This window comes from Nipponia nippon, unplaced genomic scaffold (genome assembly GCF_047370975.1).
Source record: "Nipponia nippon isolate SJK-2023a ecotype South Korea unplaced genomic scaffold, ASM4737097v1 scaffold_19, whole genome shotgun sequence".
Lineage (NCBI taxonomy): Eukaryota > Metazoa > Chordata > Aves > Pelecaniformes > Threskiornithidae > Nipponia > Nipponia nippon.
The window spans coordinates 1,687,793-1,709,965 of NW_028262335.1; the positions used below are offsets into that span (position 1 = coordinate 1,687,793).

At 46.8% G+C, this 22,173-nt stretch overlaps 1 protein-coding gene across 2 annotated transcripts in view; it reads right to left on the reverse strand.

Moving 5' to 3' along the window:
* Positions 1-22,173, reverse strand: part of FBXO42 (F-box protein 42) — a 48,596-nt gene that overhangs the window by 25,413 nt on the left and 1,010 nt on the right. The window contains exons 2-3 of one of the 2 annotated variants that reach the window (XM_087755169.1): positions 7,148-7,414; positions 4,518-4,634 (exon numbers count right to left, since the gene is read on the reverse strand). In XM_087755169.1, the coding sequence (XP_087611295.1) occupies positions 4,518-4,634; positions 7,148-7,397 (367 nt within the window). In that variant the 5' untranslated portion in view covers positions 7,398-7,414. Of the gene's footprint in view, positions 1-2,054; positions 2,129-4,517; positions 4,635-7,147; positions 7,415-22,173 lie in introns of those variants that run through there. The other variant, XM_087755172.1, reaches the window with a different exon arrangement.

Sequence of the window (22,173 nt, forward strand, 5' to 3'; positions counted from 1 at the left end):
CGTAAACCGGCGCATTCAAGCGCCCGCAGACAATACCGCGGCTCAGCAGGGGACACGATGACGCCCGGTGGCCTTTGCCGAGGGTCCCATTGTCTGACCTGGGGCTTGTCATGCAGATCCCCCGCTGAAAGGCCAGCGGCCCTCATGCCCTTGGCTTTTAGTGACGAGTCCGGGGCGCTTTGCTGACCACACAGCGGGAACGGGGGAGCTGGAGACACGGGACGCGCTCGTAGGGCGAGACCACCCAGCTCTCCCCCGTGCGCATCCGCACGCGTCCTGGCGCGCAGTCCTCATCTCAACCCACATCTTGCCAAACTGTGTAACACACACCTACACGGCGCGACACATCGCTCCAGAGCTCTCGCTGGGGCGGAGGATATATAAATGGTGGCGTAGTGGATTTACCTGGGACGGGATCGAGGAAGAAATCACGATTAAGAGCATTTTTATAGCTTTACCTGCTCCTTAAGATTCGACTCTATCATTTTTACACGGTAGGCTGCAATGTCGCCTCCGCTTGGGATGGCACCAGCCAGTGCTTCGCACCCTAAGTACGTGCAATTAAAACCTGCTGCAAAGCAATGCTGCGGTTTTTCTACTTCACCTTTCTCAAAAGGTTTAGTTTCCTTAGAAATCTAATCGCTACCTAAACCAGGACAGGTTGAGAGCCTCCCCATGCCAAACCCTTGGCAAGCGCGGCTTTCACACAACAGCCCAGCTCACTTATTTTTGAGGGGAGGTGGCAGCATTCTTCTCCTCTATTTGGATTTAAAAACCAGGCCAGCCAGACAGGCACCATGACGTCCGCACGGCATGTATTTTAATCCTAGACCAAAATAATTTCAACTGTGCTTTCCTACTTCTTCTTAGCAAGCCATTCCTTCTGAAGCAGAGGAAGACAGATCAGTTTGGGAAAAAAATTAGAAGGGAAAAAAAAAAAAGCACAAGTGAAAACTCCAGTTTATACCAGCCTTGCAAAGGTGTAGAATAAATCAGGGGAGGAGGGTGCGAGTCTCTGCTGCCTTTAGCTCTTTTTTGGGTGGAAAACAAGCAGCTGGAGACCACCGGATGGATTTTTAGGGGTTTTTTTTTTTAAAGCCCTAAGTCCCAGTAAAATTCAGTGTGTCCCAGAGTTTTAGTATTGCAGAGATGGTATAGCTTTGTAACTGGAAAGGAAGATGATAAATATTTCTGATGTTTGAAGACACTGATACCCAAACAGACTGCAAAGCCAGCTTGTTTTGAAGACATTCCTGTTTCCCCCCCTGTGCTGCATAACAAAGCATCAGAGACTTTCACCCAGAGCACGAGATAACCGAAATAAAGATCACCTGGGAAGGGAAAACGGAATGCAAATACATGCCCTTCGCAATAATTAAAGGGCATTGATGTTTTAAAATTCGAGTACATCAAATAAAGTAACCATCCAAGTTCAAAGGTCATATTCCCCATCAGAGAGAGGGGGGAAAAAAAAAAATCCAGCTTGGCTATTGAAATCCCATTGCTACGCGGCCCTCGGCTCCAAACAGCACCGCAGCTTTGCGGCTAAAGCTTGACAGCTCTTGGTGTTGGCGTTCCCAGGAGGACCCTGCCAAGCCGATGCTGCAAGCGTCGTACGTTGAGCTGCTGGCACCTCTTACCCCAACACGGGGCTGGGTTTTGGAGGTAACCTCTCCGCGCCCAACCGCGCCTGGCACGAGAGCCGGCAGGACGGCGGCGCCGAGGAGGCAGGGCTGCAGATGAAAGCGCCCGGTCCTGCTGGCTGGCACAGATGTTTACACCAACTACGCCGCAAGTTGCGGCACGATAAAAACGCTCCCGATCTCAGAAAACTCAGCTCTGCAACGGCCTCCACGTCTTTGGGGGGCGGGGGGAAGAAATCCCACATTTATCTCCTTATTCTCTAAACCACTATTTTCCTGCTCCTTGCAGTCCAGGGACTCAGTGCAGCCAAAAGGCAGCGATATATTGAGCAAAGCTGGGTGATATGAAGAGCCGTAGCTCCGGTAGAAAAGCAGCCCATCCTGTAAAACAAACAACATTCCAGCTTTTACCTCTCCCTTGCCTCTCAGGGTAAACCCACGGAATTGCTTTAATTAGTCATCATGTTGGTGCCATGCTCCCCAGACTGCATGGAAAAAAAAATAAATCAGTATTTAAAATTAGTCACTCTTCCATCAAAGGATCAATATTTCTGGCACAACGGTCGGCATTCCTCTGCTGCTTTTCCGTTTCTGCATTCCTGCGCCTTCTGACATCGCTTTCTGATTGCGGGCAGTTATTTAACCACATGAGTCATTGCCCTGCTATGGTATTTGTAGGTTCATACTTTAGGGCTAAAAAAGAATTAGATGACTACTGCAAACATTATACCTGGTGTTCAGCTCAAAAACCAACGCATGAAGTATTTCTTCCAGTAAGCCTGTATGTTTAGATCTAAAAAATAGCATTATTGATATGCACGATGTTCTGCAGCTTCAGTCAAATCCTTTAGAAAACCTACAGCTCATCCATAAAGTTGGTTATCAGTTGTCGTATGATCAAAGACCCTGCCAAATGCTCCCTCTCCAGGAGACGACAGTAACTTCCATTAGTTATTCCTTATCAAACCGTTTTTCTATTACTCCCTTCAGAACTGATAGAAGACATAGTGACCTCTTAACTATTTAAAATTCTCTCGCTTGGCCTTTTAGGCTCCATATGAGCACTTCTGGGATATTTTTAATAAATCCTGGAAGAGAGATAGCCCTAGCCGCTTCTTTGATGCCAGCTACCGCTGCCTGTTGACTTCAAATGACTCGTGCCTGGTAGATGACGTCTTCCCACAAAACCTGGCAAATCTAAAAAAAAAAAAAGGGGTTTCTGAGTCCTCCCTTCCCAGACTCCTGTTCTTACTTCACCTCGGCTCACCGCATCTTAGTATTTTTAGGTCAGAAGTTTACAGATTCAGTTTGAATTTTTGCTTTTAATGATTTGTAGCTTCAGCTTAATATTGGAATCCACCCACAAACATGCAACACTGTTGTAGGGAAAGCAAATACTGCAGATCTGGAGAACGACTTAAAAAAAAAAAATCGGTTTAAGTCAGCAAACAAGTTAATCCCGATTAGCTTTCTGTGCATAAAGTGCATTAATAACGCTTCTGTAGCGACCGAGGGCTGACCAGAGCCAGGACACTGTCAGATAGCGAGGCTAATACAGATTACATGCTCTGAGGGCAGTGGCTTTAGTAAGACAACTCATTTTGGATCGAGCATAACAGCGGCACGCTCAGAGGAAGCCCCTGGTGGGCAGCAGAATAAATTAAAGAGCACACAGCAGTCTTTGGTGCAATATTTGGCCTTTTTCAGATAATTTCTAGCTAGCCTTAAAGCTCACCAGTTGCAAAAAGGCTGCAAAAATTGAGGGGAAAATACATGCAATTCTGCAAGTCATTAATAAGCACTTTATTAGCGTGGCTGCTTAAAAACAAGCTATAAACGGTGGTGCCTTTCTTATTCTTTAGGAGGACAAGGAAATCTTTGAAGAGCACAATGACTTCACCCGAGCTTCCTGCAGCGTCTCCTGGACTTGTCTTGGCAGGAGGCTGCGCATCGGTTGCTTCATAAATTATTACTTGGGAATATGAAAATTTTATGCCTGCTTGCTCTTGGAATTGCACCGCTTACACCATGTTTATTTATCTTTAGAAAAATGAAATTTGCTCCCCGGAGTAACCGCCTCCTGGAGGCCTCGGACCCAGTGACGAAGCCACAAAGACTGAATTTTTGTCATATTTGACTATGTCGCCTGGCAGAGCAGGCTGAGGCAGCTTGATGCTATTGCAGGACAAATAACAAGTTTTAAGTATCTTTCCCTCAACGGGAAATGCTTTTTCTGTTCTCTTCCAGAAACTTGGAAGCACGGCAACAATTCACCCATACGTTAAGCAGCGTTGTCGACTGAACTGCTTACTTGTGTCAGCAAATACGCTTACCCCAATGCTTCTCACGTGCAGCTCTGTGTTTTATTTTGAAGCAAGCCGCGCTCAGCCTCCTCCAAATTACATTGCTGACAGATGTAGAAGATGATCTGCTGTAAAAACAGCCAGGGTACATCCCTGAGCGCTGCAGGTATGCAAACTCATTGCCTTTGATGGTAATGACTTGAGTCTAGTCACTCAGTGAGGTTTCTATTGAAGGGGACAAAGCTCAGACTCGAAAGGGAGCTGAGGAAGAAGCCTGCACGTAAAATATTCAAAATCAGAAAGCAAAAATCCCACCCTAGCTCCATTAACATTTCTTAGGAGCAACGAGCCAATAACCACGACAAGCAGCTATCGAATCCCTATTCTCATGCAAAGTGCTTGTGTTGGCAGAGCTGTGCGTTACACCGATGCACTGAAGCTCTGCCGCAGCGACAGGCGTGCGCGGCACTGCTAGATCCCCAGTGACACAGTGCAAACCCCTCGTTACAACTTTCTGTTGCAAATCAGAGCTGAAGAGGGGCGAGCGGAGCTTTTCCCGGCAGCTACTTACTGTGCGAGAAGCGTTGCGTGATGGGGGTGCCAGGGTAGGGGTAAGTGCGACTCTCCCACTGAATATTTCCTTCTTGCACTGCTTTGATAAAGCCGTGATAACACTGATGGGCCACACCTAGGGAAAAACAAGACGTCAGCAAAATTTGGGGCATGTTAGGAACAAACCATGCCTGCACAGTTGCACAAGCAGCGCGACAGCAATTATAAGGAACCCTTGTATTTAGATAATAAATACGCTGGTGGAAATTCAGAGGATTAAAGAGAATAAAGAATAGCGACTGTAAAAGTGGAAAATCAGCAACATTCGCTGAACAGATTCACTACATTTCCGATATCTGTCAGCTCTAGCTTAGTAAAGCAAAGCCTTTGTGAAAGGTAAGCACGTGTGATGCCTTTGCAGAGCTGGATTTCAGCCTCCTCTGCTGCAACGCCAGCCTGCTGTCCCCTAATCACACCCCCAGAGGAGCAGCTGCCCTTCCCTGCACGGACCTTTGAGGACAAATAACGTGCAATAATTTTTAATTATTATTAAATAATAATTTTTAAGAGCGTGCATGCAGCTACTGCACAGGAATCGAAAATAAATACGAGAGGAGACATCGGTGATAAAAGTCAGCGTGTCTTAGGTGAAAATACCCCTTCTTAGCTGAGCGAGGGAACGGATTTGGCCGACAACAGCTCCTCTGCAGAGCAGCCCAGCCCCAGAGCTGCAATTAATTCTGTGTACGGAGTACGTCTGCGTTTGTGCTGAGAGGGGCCAGAGACTGCTCCGCGGAAAGCAAAGGGTCTGGTGAAGATTCACGACTGCAGCAGCTCAGCAGATCCTCAGTGGCATCCGCTCTGCTATGGCAGCCCTCACACCGAGGATGCCACAACCTGCCAAGATTTTTTCCCAAGGATTTGCTTACTGAAAGCCCCGTGCCGGGAACACCTCCAGCAAGACACCATACTCTGGGATATAAAGCAGGAAGTTTAAAAAAAAAAAAACAAACCAAAACATAAAGCCCAGGGTCCTCAAGCAGCTGGTGCCCGAGAGTCACGCGGGAAATGTAATCCGAACTATAGGATTTCATAGCAGATGTATCCTGACAAACAGGAAAAATTAACCAGAAGAAAACAAATCGAGTGTTTACCTCAACTGACCTCTCTGCTTTGTGGCAAGCAGGTTAGAAATTACAGTCCCTTTTTTTTTTTTTGCTATAATTGCTGCAAAAATGGCACGGCTGCCCAGCACCGCTCATGCCCTGAGACTTGGACAACTCGTTCCAATGCCATGTTGCGCCTCGGGCTGCTCATCCCTCCCCTCCAGGGATGTTTCCCACAGTCTCTTTTGGGGTGAATCACCAGGTGCTTGTTCATTCCAGCTGCATCCTTTGCACCTCTTAAGGCTGCTCCAGGAACAAGCACGCGTGAGAAAGTGTGCCCAAGCAGCGACTCAAGGGCTGCGGACACTTGAAAAGCCTTTCAACAGGGGTGCGGGCTGCTGCTGACCCAAAATTATGCAAAAAGAGTAATTTTGTGCAATGCTTGCTTCTGAAGTAGCTGTGTTTTTTTGTTTTTGGGGGTTATTTTTTGGTTTTTGGGTTTTTTTTGTTTTTTGTTGTTGTTTTTTTTTTTAAACTCTGGCCTGTTAAGCTCTGGGCAAGGCAGAAAATGCCTGGAATCTGAGCAATGCTTTCACATGTGTAGAGAAGTCCACAAATTAGACATCACCCCACACGCATGCCAAAGGCGTTTCTCACCTGACACCCGCTCTGCATTTTCCAGAAGAAACACGTTACCCTCGTGCAGCAGCGTGCCTCATTTCCTACAGATTTAACTGCGGTCTCCTCAAACTGCCTGTTTTTTAATGAAGCTTGCAATCAAATCGTGTGTCCCCAACAGAAATATAACAGAAATCATCCAATGTATTCAAAAAATACCAAAGCAGATAGCTTTGCTTGTATCCTTGTTCAAACTTTACCTACCTATTTGTCGTATCATCTATATCTAGCATTAAAATATCCCCATAAGGCTTCAGAATTAATGTTGCACGGAGGCAAAGTGAAGTATCTGTATCTCAGGGCTACTCTTTCAGGAAGTCTGAATATGTAGATCTATATTAATGTAGATTTTATAAACCACTTATCTTCAGCAGAGCTGTAAGAACCAGACACGGTTTTGTTTCCAGCCGAAAGCATAAGCTTTGGGAACGTTAATTACTGAGCAAGACGCAAACGAAGCACAATTACAGCCACATTAGACACGGGACGTCGGCAACGAGGGCCGCTGTGTGGTGAAGAGGAAGCCTGAATGCAAGGGCAACAGCGCTGCACGTAAGCAGCGCACAGGGAGCATTCAAAAGCAACGTAGAGTGAGCTGCTCTGTCGTGGGGGCTTGGGGGTTTCACTCTTTGAAACCACAAAAAGAGGCTGAGGGGCTCAATTCTGCGCCATTATTAGCAATACCCTCAGCAAAGCAAGCAACCCGACGGCTGTAGCTATTTTTCTGGCATTTTGCAGAAGTCGAATTTCTGAGTTTGAGGGGAAAACAACAGGCGAGGCTAAAGCAAAGCAAAGAGCAGCTGGGATACGAATCTGTGTTCCCACAATTAAAAAAAAAATGCACTCTCACTACAGCTGTTTGTACCTTTGATTAGTCGATACCACTGTTTGCAGACAAGGGCAGCAGTTTTGTGCTCCTGATACGGTGAAAGGAAGGAGAGGATATATTCCAAAACCTCTTCTGGGAGCTCCAACATTGATCTGTTATGCCTGGTCTCCTCGACCTCCAGCTCAGCGTGCGGCTCATCATCTTGCTCCATCGTCCCTTCGACCACAGCATCTTCTGGATCCACGGCCATGAAACCATCATCTTCACTGTCCGAGGAACTGGCCATGGCATTCCACTTCACAGCTTCACAAAGGGGAAAAAAAAGACAACAGTAAGGTCACAAAGAAAATTAAGAGCATCAGAAATGCATCTGCAAGCTGTCACATTACACCAAAGGTCGTGAAGCTCTACCCCTGCAAACTCCAAGTCGAAGATGTGGTTTTTCAAAGCTTTGAAGCAGGCTGCAGACGGTTTAGGAACAAGCCGTTCTCCATCGGTGCAGCATTTTCCCAGGCCACTTCATCACTCACTGCTCAGCCCTACCATCACCTACGGACGGTACCAGAGAGCAAAACCAATAAACCCGCTGGAGGAACTGCAGCCCCTTGCACCCCTGCTCCCTCGCCGGGCACGAGGAGGCGTCACGCTGCTGCGCCGGTGACCCCGGCTGCTTTGCACCGCGGGGCCGGGCAGCGATGGGGACGGGATCCCCACCGAATCGAGAGCAACCCAAGGCGAGACAGGATGGAAGCGACAGCTTTGCAGCCCCTCCTCTCCTGTGAAACCAGTTTGGCCAGTGAGCCTGCTTTACCCCAAGCAACTTCAGCAGCATGCAGTGGGGGGAAGAAAAATCCCTGTCCCATTCTCCTTTAGCACCCCCCTTTTTTCTTTTTTTTTTTATTAAATACTTGCAAGCAGCTGCTTACTGACAGTAGGTGAGGAAAGAAACCCCCCCATGGGATTTAGTGCTGATGAAAGGCTGGAATATAAAATATTGTATCTCCAGCTATTCAGAACATCTTAAGTATAAGGTAACATACCGATGACAGAAATACATCATGAAATAAATCCATCTTAACAAGCGGCTGCGTCCGCTTCGGCCAGTTGGCACGGTATGCGGTTAAACCCATGCCCGTCGCTGCAAAACAAATCCCTGGGCCCTATTACCTAGGAAGCAGCCAACTTGTTTTGGGGAGAGCAGCGACAGTTTTCCCTTCCAACGCCGCTGGGTGAAGACCAAGGGATGCAACTGCTCCGTGGCCGCGCGTGTGTTGATAGCTCAAACCAAAAGAACAGCCTGTGAGGATGACACAGGGACTTTCTTTTCCAGAAACTGCAATCACAAATTCCCTTTTTATCTTTTCCTAGCGCAGCAGGTTGTAATAAAGGACCCAAAACAGGGCAAGCTCTCAGCTCCTATGTCGCTCAGCATGAGTTTCTCCCTACTCCACGAGGCAGAGGCTGCCCAGCCATCCCCAGGTCCCAGGTCGACTGGGATGATGGGATGCAGACCAACACAGTCCATGGGACAAATCCCACCTGCAGCAAGCCCAGGAAGCAAGCCTGCTCCTCCAGAGGGAAGACAAGACACGGCTTTTGGCCCAACATATTTAAAAACAAGTAACTTGCACCCTGTTGGTCATAAAAGATAGTATTTTATTTTTACCAAACTCTCAGTATTGCAGAAAACATGGCTGGAAGGAATTTAAGTTACCTAGCTATCAGGGATAAACTAAGCTGTTACAAGCTTCCAGTGATGCAAAGCATCTTCCCCAGCTAAATCCAGGGTTTTCCCATCCCGGCATACACCAAGCCGAAGACCCATGGGAATAGCAGACAGCGGAGACGCAGAGCAGAAAAGCTTGCCATGACAACTAATTCACGCTCAGAAAAATTACGTTCGACAGCATTACTCTCCAGTTTTGTCAGGTTCCCTGACGAAGCAGCTTCAGAAAATCCTAGGGGCTGTCAATCTGCGGCAGCAACCACGTCAAAATTAAACTCACAGTTATCATCTTAACAGATGCTCCGCACGTTTTCCCGTGTCAGAAATCCTTCTTAGAGTCAATGTTATGACAGAGAAAGGCTGAAACCCAAACGCTTTGACACGAGCGCTGCTGCTGCCAGCAAACTGCATTACGCAGCAGATAACACACAAATTCCCAAAGATTAAGAAATGGAAAACTCAAAAATAGCAGAGCTGCAGGAAAAAAATAATTAAAAAAAACCCAGAGGGTTGGGTCTTTCCCAAGCAAAAGCATCTATCGTCGAAGTGTATGTGCCGATTTCCCTCCTGACACAGCATGGCAGGGAGCCAAAGGCTGCCCGTACTCCAGCCTCGGGATGCGGTTTCGCTCGAGCCGGGGAGGTCGGGGGAAGGAGGGTCGGGCCCTACCTCACAGCTTGGGAAAACAGAGCAGCGCATCTACCCAGGCGGAGCAGAAGGCGTTTCACACCCTAAAAACGTGCTAGAAAACCCAAGAGAAGTGCATTCGCATCCAGATCAGGTACAATGGGACACCTGCGGGTGACAACGCCAAACATAAGCCTCGGCTCGACAGGTTCACACAAGACATCTGTTGTGTTATTAAGGTTTAAAAGCAAAGATGATGTGTGTTTCCCAACAGCTTGTTTACCCTTTAAATAATGTCCAAAACCTGCTGGAGGAAGTCCGATGAGAAGTGCAGGCACGAACGTCTGGCTAACAAGGTGTTTTTTTTTTTTTTTTTCCAATTATTAAATCCCAGTTTCGATCCCCTGCAGCAGGCTGGGGAACAACACAACACAGCAAGTTAATCACAGGCGCAAAACAGCTTGGGGGTTAGAAAAGCATCTCTAAGGCCAATTTTAAAAAGGCAGGAGGAACAGGGAAACCCCTCGATGCCTCAAATAGCACACGCTTGCGCACATCTGGGGATGGAGGAGCTGCACTGAGTTTTGTCTGGTCTTACCAAACCACTTGATAGTATTGTAAATATTCAAATGCATCTACTTTGCTAGATCCTCGTCTTCTAAATGTTTGAGCATAAGGAAAAAACCATCCTCCAAGTTTTCACACCCACACGGTGTTATTTTTCTTAAGAGAAACAAGACTAGCAATAAACTCAACTCCCAAAAGGCAAGTCGCCGTCAAAATAACCCTTCAAGCTTGACCTGCCGCGGACGCAGATTTTGCTCTTATGGCACAGGAACAGCAGGCTGGGAATAACCACCCCCGGACTGCAAAGCAGCAAAAGCCCTGTCCTATAACCCTGCTCCAACATCGAAAAAGGAAAAAGAAACCCAGGCAGTCAGCAAGAGAGAGCTAAAGCATCCCAGCCAACTCCTATTACCAATTATTCAGCAGATCCACAGGAGAAAATCCCATGCCAGTGTTTTCGCTAGTTATCTGATGAGCAGAACAGAGTGTTTCTGTCCCGTTTGCATTTAGGGGGATGCAGTAGGTGCTTTCTCACTCATCCTGGCTCTCCAGGTGCTCTCTGACTGCACCAAGCTGGGCTTCAGTTTGTACACGGGCTAAAATTAATCTCCGAGCACTCAAAAAGCCGCAGCAAAGTGATTTAAGCAGTCACATCCCATCCAAAAGTACATGCAATTCAATTAACTCGCTGGGACGGATCCAGGAGCCCCGTTCGGCTTGGATCAATCGCCGTGAAGGCCAACACGAGCCCCTTGAAGCATCATATTATATTTTGCACCCTACAGCCCTCCTGGTCCTGGAGAAGTGCCTTTATATTCCAGCAGCAGAAACGTTTTACAACATTCAGAAATTAGCCTAAAGCCCTACCAAGGAGGAATCACAGCTGCTTAAAATAACACGTAAAGAAACGCTAGAAGGGCAATCGAAACAGAGCTCTGCCAGCGCTGATCAAATTTGCCTGGCCCTTCCCAAAAGCTGTGTCTCTGCCAGTTGGCAAAACATTTTATAACTCTTTTCCTCCTTTCCGAGCACTTCAATTTTTCCTCTCTCTCCTCCTGATATTATTTAAGGACCTGCTATTTATTCTGCTGAAGTAATTATCCACTGCAGTGGAACAAACAGATGAAAAATATTAAACGTAGGCAAAAAAAAAAAACAAAAACCAAACACCGGGTTTAAGCACTTCTTGAAGCCCGGTAGCGCCGTCAGGCAGCCAGCAGCCGGCTCCTGCAAAAGCCCTCTCGACCCAAGAAGGTTTTCCTACCTGCAGGCATCTCTCCTGGTCCCATGGACCCCAGTTCACAGGCGTGGGTGGCATCCGTGGTTCCCATCCCGAACTACCTCCTCTCCTCCGCAACGCTCAGCTGTTTTAAGATGTGCTTGAACCCGCAGGGGTTTTGACCTGGCCTTTTATTTTTTTTTTTTTTTAAAAGTCAACAGATTTTAAGGGAAAAAAGCCTCCAAGGGAAAGTTCTTGAATGAAAATAAGAGGCTGTGTAATAGCACTGAGCCAGAGCACATTAGTCATAAGGGAATGCTCATTTTCACATGCCACAAAAAATTCTCTCTCCAAACATAAACGTAGAAGCTATGTTCTCACCCAGGAGAAAAAAAAAAAAAATAAAGGTGTGTGAAAGGACCCAGCCCTGGCTGGATGACTGCTTTGGCTGGAAGGAGAAAGGGACTCTGCAGAACAGAACAATTAATTGCACTTGGCAATCAGGAGCTACGGCATTAATTTAGGGTTGGAAGATAGCAACTGCCTCTAATCCACTCCAGACTCTTCCTCATACTTTGCAACTGCTTATTCTGCTTGTCACCAGCCCCAGCGGCACGGCAGGGTAGCGTTTATGGAGACATTTAGACCTTTTAGGCTTATTCTCTTACCCAGTTTAAAAAAAAAAAGCCTATTCCATCAGACAGACACATTTAATAAGCCTTAAGCTGCTTTCCTTGAAAAAAATTCCTATCTGTGTTGGCAAGGATTATTTTTGCATGATATTTTATTGTTCGCCTTGTGCAGCTGTGCCATCAAGGACTTCAACTGCAGCTTCCCCCCACTCCGGTTTGGCTTTTGCTACTATCAGTTGCCCTACAGGCGCCCCGAGGCCTTTTCCAGCCATAGAAGAGGAAAAGTCAAGCACTATTTCCTAGGCAGAAGCACACTATTTTATGAAAGCAACAGCACAAGCAACAGCACAGGGACCGAAAGGTCTGTGGGAGCCACGGGATTCAGGGTAGGGAGAAACACCATTAAATAAGACGGTGTTTCCAGTCCTCCAAAACTTGCACCAGTTAGAGCCAACCCATTTGAAAATCAACTGCTAGACAAGGTTAACAATGGGAAAAAAACCCCAGATTTTAGTAAAAAAAAAGAAAACAAAGCCTCTGGGAAACCGAACGATGAGCAATATCCTGCCTGCGCTGCCGTCGAGCATCGCGCCCAGATGAATGAGCGAGACCTCGGGGACACCTGCACCACGCTTTTCTTCTTATCCCTGCAAAACAGGCAATTACAAGTTCTTTGAAGCACAGCTTTTCTTTTTTTTTTTCCCTTTAGCTGCCTTTCAACAGGAAATTGTTCTTTTTCTTTCATACAAGACCTAGCTTCACCCATGAAAATAAAGGTTTCCTAAATTCCATCTGCAAGTTTGGAAATTCAGATACATAACTTTCAGTACTACCTCCCTGACGCGTTTTGCCTGTTAAATCAGTATTTTTATAGACTCCAGAGACAAATTTAAAATTACATGACTTCATTTTACAGCGCCATATAACCTGCACCATACTGCAATGAAACAGCATGATTACAACAGAATTTTAATTTGTATTATTGTAATAAAAAGGTTTAGAGTTAGCAGAAATCCCTCCCACCCTGATGATGAGCTGACCCTCAGCTATTCCAGATTCCTGCTCATTTTTATTCTAAGCTTTCAGAAAAAAAAGTAGTAATATAACATTACGCAGCAAGATTTATTGTGCAAACAGCACAGCAACCTAAAAAAAAAAATTCTGCCTAATCGATCTTCCTACAAAATTAGAGCACTGAAAATGAGAAAGAGAAATTGAGCTTTATTCTGGATTTATGATAGGAATACAAAGCTAGGCAGCACATGTTTTGTACACTTGTCATTAGAGTACGGTTCACGAGAACGAGAGGAAACAGCAGTTTAATGACACCACGCTTCAGGTGTACGCAGCAAAATCTGTCATTCGAATTTGCTGATGGAATAAACAGGACAAAACCTCAGAACCGGCCTAAAAGCTTAATAAAATATTAACAAATCAAGAACCAGACCAAAAAGCGAAGGCACCAAGGCCGTCTGCAGATATCCCTGCAGAACACCACTAAACAAGCAGAGATCTCCAACATCCAACAAAACCCCCCAAACGCATCCATAGGAAATGGGATTTGGAGACTTTCTAGTTTCTTTTGACAGTGTTATTACCCTTAAAAGTTGTTTAAAACCTGTTGAAATCTGGCTTGACAAGCACTAGCAGCACAAAAAAAAGCTGTTATATCACTTATTTAGGTACTGCTTGAGCTCACACGCATGCTGTTGACCAGCGGGCCCCCGGTGCAATCACACTGGGCATTAAATACATGTATCTTTAGGTTAAAAAGGTGATCTGGGTGGGCCAGGCGTCTATACATGGGGCACCATGCTCTTTGGGTTTCACTGATAAAAATTCAAGCCTCCACGTGCATGCCTCCCATTCCAAAATATCAGTAATCAACGATGTCGCATCCCTCCAACCAAGCCAAAAATTAGGAAGTCTGAATATCAACCCTGGCTGGGGTTTTCCAAGTGCAGACAGGGTCATTCCAGTAATTCAGACCCAAACACTTTGCAAACTGTTCTGCTCGGGTGCAATAACTGGCTGGACTGTACGTAGGGCTGCTCTTGCGATCCATCCCCTCTACTGAAATCACCCTAAATTTTGTAGGGATATAAATAAGCAGTATTTCGGGCTCACACACTCCCTCTGCCGGCTCCCTGCAAGCTGCTAATTAAAATTATTCTTGCCTGAACTTTTTCTAGCAAAACAAATAATCACGATTCATTTCAAAATGAAGGCAAAACTGCATGCTAGCCAGAAAAGGAGAATGATCCCTAAACAAGCAAATAAAAGGCTTTGAGACTTGAAAATAGAGGATTTTACAGGAAAGCGTGCAGATGTAACGGACGCTGTCTGAGGATAAACAGTTCACACAGCGGCTGTCTGGATAAACACATCTGATGTGATTTTGGGTACCTATCCAAACCTGCCTGCAACAATCCATCAGCAAGAACTCCTGCTCAATAACGCCAAGCGAACCCAGGACGGCAGATCCTGGAAATAACTGTCACCTCCCTCCTTCGTTAAGAGAGCGCGGCAGGTCTGGAGCTCATGGGCAGCGGTTGGAAAGCTGCAGTTAAATTAATTATTTTGAGGACAGCCTGTGAAAATGACACAGCGCTCCTTAGTTTCGACGGACATCTCTTAAACCTACCAAAGCCACTAAAATTGGTTAATCTGTATAAAGGTTTCAGGTAAATGAAGGCAAATTTACAATTGAACCACGAGGAAAACACAAGCTACTGATCTAAAAACCAGTCTAGTTTTGACTATATGAAAAAATAAGCCTGAAAACACAACTCGGAAACATCGTTTCTGTATTTACACTTCCATACAGCCCAATGCCCGTTTCTATGTCCAAACAGCCCAGAAAACCCGCTCAGGCAAAATAATTACATGTAAAGCATGGAAATATCTTAGAGAAGGGTTTGCTAACAAATGTAGGAGGTACCCAAACATGTCGGGTGACTTCATTCCTGATTTTTTAACAGACTGCATTCGATGCTTATTCAGTGTGGTTGGGATTTTTTTTTTTTTTTTTTTAATAAACACTTTCCTTTGCAGAGTGTAACCCGATGAATCCAAACAGCTGCTCCCAGCACAATTCCCACTAAACTGCTGCCCACACGGAGGAAACCGCAGTCCCCGAGGTGCCCACGTGTCAAGCAAACACTGCCCAAGGAAAGCAGCCCGCGGCAAGTGTCAGAGTCCGACCCGGCGCACGACTTCCTTGGCCGGGAAAGCCCTGGATCGCATCCACCTCCTCCAGCTCAGCCAGCAAAACAGGCAGCTCGGAAAGCAGCAAAATGTCATTTCCTACCGATGCATCGCTCGCGGGTGAGCTGCCGCTGCCTGCTGCAATCGCACAGGGGGATCGGACCTTCTTCCTCCCAGGCAGCTCCTCTGGTCTCCAGGATCTGGAGCTTTCTTGCCTCCGGCAGAGTCTCTCCTCTCCCCTTCCTATCCTATGAAACTTGGGGGAACTCAGGATCTTTGAGACCTTTATCCTTTCGTTGAATCAGGCAGAAAGGGGCAACAGGATCAGGAATTGGCGTGAGAGGGAAAGCAAACTACATAAACCTCGTTTCCAAAATACTAACCCTGGCAAAAGCCCCTCGAGATACAGACACGCACTGCTCCACGCACCGTCTTCCAGAAACTACCAGCACTTCAAGAGACTTCAGTAATCAGCGCTAGTGCCCAGGCTGCACGGCTGTCCATGGACATCGGGCAATCTCCTGGGGCTTTAAGCAGCAGGACAACCAGTCGAGATTTAGGTTTCTAACATTGCTGCAAAATTCAGGCTTAATGTTTCACTGTGGGAACGAAGAATGAAGTTTCAGTGCCCAGGAAAATTAAGTTAAGCAAACACTAGGTCAAGGTCAGGGTTTACCAGCGGAGCAACTCGTCACGCAAGCGCTCACGTTCAAGCCTCGGCTGCCCCCCCGCGACGTGGTCTTTGGCTTAGCACACGCACGTGAAGGAGGAGAGGTGGGGAAGAATTTAATGTTTGCGATAGAGCAAAGTTATTTTGCAGTCTAGATTCACAAACCTCAGTGTTCCTCTGCTGACTAAGAAATACAAGTCATGAGCAGCCGTGAGACATTTCATTTGAAGCGAAGACGAGCTCAAGGGTACTGACTTTCAGGCCAAAAAAAGGATGCGCTGGAAAAAGCCATGTATTAGTGTAGGCTTGGTAGCCAAGGTTTAATTTAAATCGATATCCACAGCTTTCAGACAGACTGCTGACTTCGCAGCAGTTCGCTGATGCAATGTTTTTATCTTTGTTAGCAAGCAGGGTACCAAGATATCTGATACCATCTCGACACGGACATTACCAGCAGTGATGCTCTCCTCCCGATCTCAACTCCCAGCAGATGAGCTGCTCGGCCATAACACGTACTGTATGTCTAACGCAATAAAAGCGTGTTTTTGCGATGTCCACTGGTCTAATCACATCAAATAAATTTGTATGCCACCTCCAAACCAGTTCGCATAATTCCCGGTGCAAAGCCTTTGATGAAAGCTGCCAACTACGGAGTTAACCATCTAGCAAATATTGCCCAGGAGCAGGGCTGGATCACACGAAAGAGAATTTAAAGGCAGATCTGTTTGCTAAACAGTGACTGCAACAATATAGAAAATATTTTCTCTCTCTCAGTGGTGGAAAAAGAAGGAGTTTATATTGATAGATACACACCCAGCCAGAAAACCCTCTGGCCACATGGCACTGTACCTGCCCAACGCAACCTTAAACACCTTCACACCTTGCAAAAGCGCAGCACCGGCGGGTCTCCCCGTGCCTGGCTCATAAGCACGGCAGCAGTAATTAACCCCATTTTATAGGTAAAGGAACAAAAGCACCAAGAAGCCAAGGTCAAGCAAGCCCTCGACAGCACTGGGATTACAATACCGGAGGTTTCTGGCTCCCTGACCTGCGCTGAAGAAATTAGGCCACCGCCTCTCTCGAGTTAAGATGAATATGCAGATAACGCTAAGAGCTCTGTTTTATTTTTGACGGGCAAGCTGGAAACAAAGATACGCTAATGAAGACATAAGAGAGTGATGGAAAAGAGTAAGATTTATGAAAAGCAAGCACAGAGCTTAAGCACTTGCCTCGACACCCGTACAGAGAGCTCGAGTGTGTAAATTCAGAATGTGCCCGAATTCATCGCTGGGGTTTTTTAGCGGGAGATATTAGCCAAGAAGGGCAAACACCCATCATTCTCCGCAAATATAAGACTACGTACCCCCTCGTCGCCCTGTGCAACATGGACGGAGAGAAGAACGGTGCCTAAGGGTCCACAAGCACGAGACGCATGTGTCGAAGGGCATCGCCAGAGCCCGGCAAAGAGGCAAACGGCAGCTGCAAGGCTGGACTGACTTTGAGGCAAGCGTGTCTTCTCCTCGCTCAAAATCCTGCGGAGCTGTCGTTAGCTCGGTGACTGGCAGTCTAGACAGCGTCTCTTTTATTCACTGTCAATATGGTGTTGGCAGCGAGCACTGGGAGAGCTCTTCGCCCTGCGCTAAAGCTTCTGCTAAACACATTTCTCCCATAAACCAGCATCTTGGTGTGGGAAAAAATCCCAACCATCTCCCTGCAAACAGCGGTGTCATTGAAAGGGAGCAACAGAGGATTCCTTTAAGTCCTTCAGCAGGTAAAGCAGATGGGAAGGATAAATATTTTCCTCTTTGGCGACACAAGTGTGCAAAACAGCCCGCAGCGTGGTGGCGATTGCAACCCTGTTATTATAAAACAGGAAGGGCTGCTCTGCGTCCCCTCCGCCACTAAGGCTGTAAAGGACAAAGAAATAGGGCTAAAGCCACAGGGAAGACCCACGCACCTCGGCGTGAGGGGCTGCAAACGGCACCGGCAATGCCACCAAGCAGACCCCGCAAGCAACTGAGCCACCTACAGGAAAATACAACCCAGCAATTCAATTTAAAATAGATTTCATGAGAGCTAGAGTTTGACCCACCCAGCAGGCTGGATGAGGATTTGCTGTTGTTTCCACACATTTTGAGAATTTGCCTTCCTTTTTAGTGGAATTGGTTTTTTTTAGTGAATGAAAAAGGCAATGCAAAATGAGAAGCAAAAGCACCGCAAGTCAGGGGTGCGTTGCCACTGAGAAAAGCAAGGGTTATCCTTCTATCCCATATGCCGTATCTCAAGTCTAGTTGTTTAGTGAGGCTTAGAAATACTAGGTATTAAATACTAAAAAAGAGAAGACAAAAAAATAGAAGTCAAATCCACATTTTGTTAATAAGCAAATAAAAATTCAGGGAAATTGTGCTAATTTTAAATTCATCCCTACCTCTTCATCAAAAACTCATCTTCCCCCAGCAGCTCAAGATCTCCCTTCGTTAACATCCCAAACGAGAGCACTCCTGCCACCCCGGCAGGCGCCCCTTTCTAACTGAGAAGCACAGCCTGGCACCCTACCGAGCACGAGAGCGGGGCAAACCACGTATTGCGAAACCCCGGGATTTCACAGCATCCAAGGCTCGGGTTCAGAGCACGCTAAAGCGTCCCACGTGTCCCCTCCCGAGCCGCAACGCGCGTCCGTGTCTGCAGAACGGGTCGCCGCTGCTCCGAAACCTGAAGGTGCAGGAGGTTTGCAGGAGTCCCCAGCAGCAGCTGCGACGGAGAAAGAAAACAGCCAGCCTAAAAACAAATGCAGGAAGAGCATGTATTCAACAGGACAGATTAAAGGTGGCTGCTCGACGGAGGAATTGAACTAAATAATTGCAGAATGGATAGGACAACAATGGTACAGAAGTAGCTGCTACTTGCTTTGCAGGCGCCTTCGCATGCTGGCAAAGGGATCTGATGTGCATCCGACACCAGCGACAAGAAAAAACAGAGATTCACTGAAAACATTTGACTTTTGCAGAATTATGCTCTTTTAATAGGCTTGATACCCCGCACACGCTCAGCCCCCTCCCCTGGAAGCTCACCGCGAGGATAACTGCACCTAAGGGGTTCGTGATCCTTGGCTAAAGTGCAGATAAATCACTCGTATCATCGCAGGCTCTCCAGCGTAATAAAAAGCCAGTCGTAACGATTAATACGTATCAGATTCCCCAGTGTAAAAAGTTTCGGGATGGAGAGTTTCTTCCCGCAGTCACCCAACTTAACAGTAAGATTTTTACATTCAAGAGCTGCTTTTTAGCCAGAAAATCCAAAATCACTCAGCAAACCAGAGATGATCTTTTGCCTGCTGAAATGTGTCACTTGCTGACAGACCGTAGAGTCAGTAACAGCAAGAGCAATAAATTCTGCAGCTTCACAGGGAGCTTTGCTTAGGCAGAACTTATATCACAAAATTCAGATTTTGCTAAGGTTATAGTGTATTTTTGGTAATGACTCACAGCATTCAGCGACAGCCTCTTGCTTTTACACCTCTAGTACGAGGCAGCCCGGCAGCAGGACACCTCCTAACATCGTCCCTTCACAACCAACTCAAATAAAAGCAGCTTTTCACCAAACACAACTCGCTGTGGAGACCTGGGCCGTCCCTAAACACATCTCAACGTGCCGATGGGGCCGTCACCACTGATCTGAGGTTTGACAAGAGCAGCGGCGGAAGGGAGCGTTACCACAGCACGTCAATATCACCCTAACGAGAAGCCCCAAATAAATTCAAGTAACTCTACCAACTTACCTTAAGCCTTCAAAAGCCCACATTATTACAAAATTTGCACAAGCACGGAACAGAATAAGCCAGACAAGTATTTCAAAATAAGTCTGAAACATATGAAGAGATACAGTGTGTTCGAGCTGCAAATGACTGTTGCCTGAACTATATTAAGTAGGGGGGGGGGAATGAACATTTTATGTCACAGATGTTTCAGTAGGTGTGTTCAGCTAGCAAAGATAAATACTTTAAAAATTGCCATAGAAATGGGGAAGCAAATACAGTCCACAGCACGCTCTGATGCGAATTAACCAAAGCTCTAGGAGAACATTTGCAGCTCTTGAAATAGCAAGCTCCTGAAGGCAAGTTCCACGTTTTCTGCATCTTGCTCAATGCTAGCCACAATTTTCAATGCGGATGTGTCACCCCACTCTCCTTTAATCTAAGACACAAGCGAGTTTAAAAGGGATTTTGACCTGAATTTCTAAACTACATCAAAAAGCTGCTTTAGCTGTTAATGGCAGCACAGCCCAGATACCTTGATGCATCTCTGGGGGATGTCACCAACTGCAGACGGTCCCACTCAGGTCAGAAAACGCCCTCCGAAAGGAGCTCTTACCTGGAGAAACACCCATCGAGCACAGCATCAGAGCCACCAGAGTCCTCTTTTCACAGGCTTTTATCTAGATTTGGACCAAATCTGAGCCTAGCTCTGGCTCCAACACCTTTTATAAGCCCTCGCAGACACCCCCACGCGATGCTGCATTTCAACAGCCAAGGGCTTGAAGCTTATTTACGTTCAACTTTAAGAAAATTTGTTAGGACAAAGCCTGAATCAATGTTTTACAGCAAAGCCTGCCATGACTAAATACACAGGGAAAAATAACTTCCCTCAGAGGCGCAGCTCTGTTTACACAGAAAGTGGGAAGCCTTTTCCAGCAGCACCCGCTCACATCCTGTGGAAGTGGCTGGAATCGGCAGCAGGCGAAGCAGGCTGCGCCGAAACCCACCGCCTCTTCGAAGCCCTGAAAACAGACTTTTACAACTCAGTCGTGTGCCGGGAATGCACGGAGAACAGACCATCCCCACCCTCCCACTCCAAAGCTACAGCTGGTATCGCTCCTGTTAAACATGAAGATTATATACACTAAATTTCCTGATACTAAGGACAGGAGGGTTGAGCACATCCTCGATATCCCTGGGAAGAAACAAGCCCCTCCAGAAGCCGCCTGACGGCGCAGCAGGCAATACCAGTGGCTTGAAATCCCCAAGTCAAAGGTAACACACATTCAACAGCGGCGATAAACCATCCCGATCTTTATACCAACCACAGGCAGGACAACAACACTCGTTCTGCAGGCGAGATTTCTTCTAGGGCTTCTTCGACAGCCAAACACAGAGAAAATTTGAGTCCCAGAAACTAAAGGCTGTAGTAAACTCAAAATAAAATTTAAAATTACACATACGGCCTTTAAGAGTCCACGAGAGTAAACCAGAGCGGGTTTGTAAACCTCTGCGATATTAAAACCGTACAGTGCCTTTCAAACCCGAGCGTTTCACTTCCCACCGTAGAAAAAATGCTGCTTGGGCGGGGTCACCCGTCAGTTAAAATACCAGGTAACACAGCAGGAAAAACACGCACAAACATCTTCGCTATGCGAAAACAACCGCTGGATGCGATTCTGCTTCTGCTAGAAGCATGCGGACACAAAAGCCCAAGTGAACAGGACTGGACCCGATGCAGTAAAAACTGTAATTTCTCCCTCTGCAAGAGAAGGATCATCCTGCCTTGGGAACAGCCCATGGTCCCGCCCGGGATCTTGCCTCTCTTCCCTCCCAGTTCTGACACCAGGGAAAGACCGACCCAGGGAAATCCGAGGGACACAACCTAAGGGAAAGCCACCGGTATTCGGCCTTTCTCTGGCATCAGCGGAAGGAAAAGGAAGGAGATGGTGGTGGGAACACGCAGGGCTATGGAAATAACATCAAGTCTTTCTTAACTCTTTAATTAAGATCCAGCTCAAGAGATTTGGCTCTCTAGGAGGGCCAAGCCCGGGCTGCGACCGCTGCGTTGCGATATAAAGCCGTTCGTTAGGACACTGCAGCATCATCACTGATTCGGGGCTTCACGAGGCCACCTGCAAGGCAGCGATCGATTCAGGCGTTGGGCTCTTGAAGGGTAGGGTGGGTAAAGACATCGTTACACCCAGGTTACAAATTTAGGTCAGCGGCATCTCAAATGTAATTTATTTTGACTCCTGTCCCCTTTAGTAAAGGGGAAGACTTCCAGCTGCTGATCTACAGCATGAGCCAGTCTCACCGGTGATAATTAAAGCCATTTTAATACAAACAACATCCCCGGCGATCAACTGGGTTTATCTTACAAACAGAACACAGCCTCCACGCAACCAACCGATTCACCGTACTGCAGACAAGCATTTCAGTTTGCACGACTTGTCTTTTGTTCTTCCTCCAAGCATTAATTAGAGTTTAGGTTATTAAGAGCGAGATACCAGAGCTCTGCTCCTGCACTCGTGGCTCCTAAGACATGCCCTGCCCGATTTGAAAACCCAAACAGGCTTGAAGCAAGACACTTCACCCCAGGGAGGTTTGGGCAGCATCTTGCAGGCAGCATGAGATAATCCTCCCGAGTGAGACCCGCG